General features: G+C 43.2%; 1 protein-coding gene across 1 annotated transcript; it reads left to right on the top strand.

Annotated features, from left to right (window-relative positions):
• Positions 1 to 282: 282 nt before the first annotated feature.
• LOC120401148 (sentrin-specific protease-like) lies at positions 283 to 3,078 on the top strand. Its single transcript, XM_039530810.1, has 5 exons — positions 283 to 572; positions 1,300 to 1,365; positions 1,674 to 1,762; positions 2,235 to 2,343; positions 2,842 to 3,078. Exons 1-5 carry the CDS (start codon positions 561 to 563, stop codon positions 3,076 to 3,078), a joined length of 513 nt encoding a protein of 170 aa, XP_039386744.1. The 5' UTR covers positions 283 to 560.
• The last annotated feature ends 2,589 nt before the right edge of the window (positions 3,079 to 5,667 follow it).

Below are 5,667 nucleotides of genomic sequence, written 5' to 3'. Positions count from 1 at the left end.
TGATGCATATTTGAGCTGTATAGTTGAGAAAGCAGATGGAAAGGTAGGCTTCTTACTGTGATGATACATGAAAGTATACATTGATTCAATAAGTAAACAATCACGTGAATGTGGCACAACATATTTAAGTCCAAATACCCTTGAAATATCAACAGACACCTGTTATCACAACATTTCTGTGTATTTACTGCTGCCAAAAATTTAGTAAAATGTATTTGGAGGTGCATATCGGACATACAATAGAGGGCCCCATTAGTTTTGCTGTACAGTTCATTGGGTCCATTAATTGTACACAAGTATGCGAACAGCTTAGTCACATTTTTAAATTAAGTAAGACAGAGCACATTGATTACAAATCATTTTGTTTTTATAGGACACTCTTACATATACGTATCTGATTTGTAAAATGAAGGATCCCTTGCATGTCTGTCTATATTAAATTAATTATGTGCTTGACGTGCCACAATTATTAATGCATTAATAACTTTGTTGACTGTCAACAGGTACAAGCCATCTCAGCAGTAGTTTCCACTGTCATTCTCTCAGGCAGAGATACTCAAATGAAAGTGAAGGTAAATGCTAATGTCGGAGAAAAACTCAGTTCTCGCTTTTTCTTTTGGGTGCAGCAAAATCAAATACTTTATTATTTCTCCAGTAATTACAATGGAGGGAGAGAGTGCCCTAGGACACAGGGTCACCCCAGTCCCAGACAGGTCTCTCAACTAGTAAACAATTACAGCAAGCATTTATACCTTTGTTACAGACAATAACTAGTAATAATACAGACAATAATAAGCAACAACTGCATTTTGTTTATACATAAGCCATCGTGCTATCTTATTTTTCTCACTCCTAGAAGACACCAGTCTGCATATTTGGTTATCATTTGCAAGGTCATAATAACTTTTTACACAGTTCTTTCCCTCTCGCCTCACACCATCCTCGCTTCTACAAGTCTCACGTCATTAGGGTTACAGCTGGCCTAACTCTTGCTAACTATTAGCTTGACTCTTGCTAACTGACTGACATGCATTAAAATCCCCTTCAAATCCTTGTTAATTCTTTCCCTACTTCCACACTAACACACTTTCATACATAGCATGAGAAAAGCTCAGTTTCATTCAGTGAGTAAAACACAGGTTGAAACAGCAAATCCAGTGGTATGTTTGATGTGGAGGAGTAGTCTAATAGTAATACATGTAATGATTTTGGGAAATACAGTATAACATACATTTCATGGTTTGCTTCACTGGAAACTATAATTGAAATTCTAATGTTTTGTTTTTTAAATAAACACAGAGTGAATTACTTCAAAATGATATATTATTGCTTCCTTACCACACACCAGGTCATTGGGTTATTGCGGTAAGATGTTTTGTATTGTACTATAATTTCCCTTGTTGCGGGTTTTCAGTGAGTTCAGTGCATGCAAAGGAAAGAGGAATGTGAATGTTATAAAAAATTGCTACTGTCACTTTACATTGTTCATGTATCCTGGAAGAATACATTCTGTAAAGAACTGACTGATTTCACAATATGCTTATATCTTGTGTGTTACTGAGACATTACAAATGACAATATGTTAGTAGCATAATGCTTGTTGATAAATCAGTATAAAGTTTTTGAAAAAATCTCATTACCAATAAAATTTGCGAATATATTGATACTTACAGATAGCCTTGATGGAAAAAAAGGAATTGTTAATAATTGACCCCTTGTGTGATGAGATCAGATATGAAAGGACATGCCTGAGGAATTGGAGGTGATTTATTAGATACTTACTTTTACATTGGACATTAACTGTTCCATTGAAAATTTTTTTAAAGGGAATGTAACAATAGTGAGACTAATATCTTCCTGTTAGCTACAAGTAAACATTGAAACAGCATGTACTTCTACTGAATATGCTTAATAATGGACTTTGAGTGAACTTGTGTGATTTGATTCGGGGAAAGACTTCACAGAATGTGGACACGAAACAGTAGCATGTTGCATGTTTGAGAATGTGTTATTATCAACATGGGGCACAGCAAATCAGGTGATACATTGTGTAAGTGTGAGACAATAATATGAAAACAAGTGTGTATATATGTGAGCAATAAGTCATTTCAATTACTAATTGAAAAGAAAGAGAATGGATTTTTATCTATGTCCAGAAACCAGAGGGGGGGAGGGGGAAACGGAAAGCAAAGCGCATTTATGCAGTCTGCTAATGTACTCTCTAAAAATTTCAGAAACTTCATCAAACGATTAACTAGTAAATCCTCATCTAATTGGAACAGTAAAATTGTTCCGCATCCCAGACAAAGTGATGGCCACAACTGCGGACCACTCATCTTAAAGGTATTGAATACCAAATTGCCATTAATATTGGTTATATATGTTTACTTATCCATGTTGAAAGTAAATGCCAGAGATTACCAGTGGGCACTGCACCGGTGTCCTTGCCAGGGTGTACGAGGTGCGCTTCTGGCCCCAAGAAGGAATGGGGTCTCCAGTGGAAAGTGCGGTGCTGGGGGGACCAGATTCTACCAGCCAGCCCTTCCTGACAGCTGCTGCTGCAGTGGCCAGGAGCACCAGATGCTGGTAAATCACCGTAGCCCAGAGCCCCTTTCGCTCCCCCACTGTAGGCAGCCCTGCCAGGAGCGTTCAACAGCATTGCTGATGTGGGGGCGATGGGATAAAGGGGGCAGCGCCGTTAAAGCATAAAGCACTGCCACAGTGGAAGTGTAATGTCAGCCATGTACGGGCCGGAACCAGTGGCCAGTTCTTACCGGTACACTGGACCGGCCCACTTTCACCTCTGGTACTTATGTGTATTCTAAATATCTGTGTTGGTAGTTTGCAGAAACGTATTTGCAGCACAAAGACTTCAGTGCGGTAGAAACAACACAAGAGGCTAATACTGCGTTTAGAAGACATATAGCAATTCTTCTAATGAAGGAGTCAGGTAATTACTTTCTTGCATGTATTGTGGACTCATTAGGCACATGTGAAGATAACATGAAGAGTGGAACTTTGTGCATAGTTCACTTCATTACCCCCAAAAAAACCCCAATAGAAAAACCCATAGTTTAAATGCCTCTTGTTCAAAACATAAAACTATATTTCGTTGGGTTGCATTATGTATAATCAGAATTTAATAAAACATGTTTTTTACTTGAAAAAATTATTCTCTGTATTTGTGTCCATATATATAATGCAAATTATAAAATTATAAAAATAAATTTAAAACAAGAAAGTGGTCTCATCATGGGCGTTCTCCATACCCCCAATCCTTACCTCCCTTTTCACGTATTCACACACAAAAAAGTGAAAGCGTGTGCCTCACTCATCCAATAGGTCAATTTGGCACATTAGCCAGGACGAAGCAGATAGTGAGCATTTTCGACCACAAACCCCATCCCTCCAGATTTGCAACCATCCCTGGACCAGTGACAGGGGCACAACCATCCCTGGACCAGTGACACATGCATAACCATCCCTGGACCAGTGACAGGTGCATAGGCAGCCAAGTCACTGGAAATAATCAAGGAGGAAGCCAGTCAGGGGCGGCTCTAGGAATCTGGCCGGCCCAAGCAGAGCGGCATGCCGCAGGGGGCGTGCTGCCGGTCGCCGGTCCTGCGGCTCCGGTGGACCTCCCGCAGGCATGACTGCAGAAGGTCCGCCGGAGCCGCCTGCCGCTCTGCCGGCAAAATGCCGCCCCAAGCGTGCGCTTGGCGCACTGGGGTCTGGAGCCAGCCCTGAAGCCAGTGGAAAAAATGAATGGGGCCACTCTGGTTACCACCTTGGGGTCAGGGGAGTGCTCTGTACCTACAAACCTTACCACCCTATTCACATATTCACACACAAACAAGGGAAAGTGCGCGCCTCACTCATCCAATAGGTCAATTTGGACCATTAGCCAGGAGGAAGCAGATTGTGAGGGTTTTTGACTGCAAACCCCATCCCTCCAGATTTGCAACCATCCCTGGACCAGTGACAGGGGCACAACCATCCCTGGACCAGTGACAGGTGTGCAACCATCCCCGGGACCAGTGACAGGTGCATAGGCAGCCAAGTCATTGGAAATAAGCAAGGAGGAAGTCTGGTTATCACCTTGGGGTCAGGGGCATGCTCTGTACCCCCAAACCTTACCTCCCTTTTCACGTATTCACACACAGAACAGTGAAAGCGCACACCTCAATCATGCAATAGGTCAATTTGGCACATTAGCCAGGAGGAAGCAAATCATGAGTGTTTTTGACCACAAACCCCATCCCTCCAGATTTGCAACCATCCCTGGACCAGTGACAGGTGCATAGGCAGCCAAGTCATTGGAAATAATCAAGGAGGAAGCCAGTGGAAAAAATGAATGGGACCACTCTGGTATCACCTTGGGGTCAGGGGAGTGCTCTGTACCCACAAACCTTACCTCCCTATTCACGTATTCACACACAAAAAAGTGAAAGAGCATGCCTCAAGCATCCAAAAGATCAGGGTTCCGCAACCTTTCAGAAGAGCTGTGCCGAGTCTTCATTTTGTCTCTCTCATTTAAGGTTTCGCATGCCAGTAATACATTCTAATATTTTTAGAAGGTCTCTTTTTATGGCTATAATATATAACTAAACTATTGTTGTATATAAAATATATACGGTTTTTAAAATGCTTAAGAAGCTTCATTTAAAATTAAATTAAAATGCAGAACCCCCCAGGACCCTGCAATAGGTTTGGCACATTAGCCAGGAGGAAGCAGAATGTGAGTGTTTTTGACCACAAACCCTGTCCCTCCTGATTCGCAACCCCATGGATCAGGCGGCAGCAAGTCCTGAGCAGAAGCCCAGATGGTTACGTTGTGCGGCAGAAACTGCAACTGGTTGCAAAACGGGAGGGTTTCGAAATGTGTCGTCGCAGGGGCTCTCAAGCCCCCAGCAAGATGTGGCCCGTGGCTTTCTGCTGCTGCTCCTCTGAGCTAGACAATCCGGTGGAACATTTCTGGTTCCAGTTGAAGGGACAAACTGCATGCTGTGCCTTAAAAGACCACAAATGAATAGATAATCTCCTGGGTCTGATGTTCGATAATTAATCCTGGGGTTTTGGTCTGTAAATGAATCTTGACTCTGAGGGTATGTCTACACTACGGGATTATTCCGATTTTACAGAAACTGGTTTTTAAAAACAGATTGTATAAAGTTGAGTGCACACAGCCACACTAAGCACATTAATTCAGCGGTGTGCGTCCATGTACCGAGGCTAGCGTTGATTTCCTGAGCGTTGCACTGTGGGTAGCTATCCCGTAGCTATCCCATAGTTCCTGCAGTCTCCCCCACCCATTGGAATGCTGGGTTGAGATCCCAGTGCCTGATGGGGCAAAAAACATTGTTGCGGGTGCTTCTGGGTACAACCTCACCCCTCCCTCCGTGAAAGCAGCAGCAGCCAACCGTTTCACCCCTTTTTTCCTGGGTGAACTGTGCAGACGCCATTCCACGGCAAGCATGGACCCTGCTGAGCTCAAGACAGCAATCATGGATGTTTTAAACACCTCGCGCATTCTCGTGCAGTCAACGCTGAACCGGGACCTGCAAAGCCAGGCGAGGAGGCGGCAGCTACGGCAGCGCAGCGACGAGAGTGATGAGGACATGGACACAGAATTCTGTCAAACTGCGGGCCCCTGCGCTTTGGAGATCC

The sequence above is a fragment of the Mauremys reevesii genome, linkage group 3, assembly GCF_016161935.1.
Source record: "Mauremys reevesii isolate NIE-2019 linkage group 3, ASM1616193v1, whole genome shotgun sequence".
Classification (NCBI taxonomy): Eukaryota; Metazoa; Chordata; order Testudines; family Geoemydidae; genus Mauremys; species Mauremys reevesii.
The sequence above is the reverse complement of the archived record's forward strand: the minus strand, read 5'-3'. Positions and strand labels throughout refer to the sequence as shown.

What these genes read in the sequence shown, in the direction of transcription:
- LOC120401148 (XM_039530810.1), top strand. An exon ending in CAGGTCATTGGGTTATTGCG is followed by an intron (nt 1,366 to 1,673) that starts GTAAGATGTTTT and finishes TGATACTTACAG; the next exon opens with ATAGCCTTGATGGAAAAAAA. An exon ending in ACATGCCTGAGGAATTGGAG is followed by an intron (nt 1,763 to 2,234) that starts GTGATTTATTAG and finishes TAAAAATTTCAG; the next exon opens with AAACTTCATCAAACGATTAA.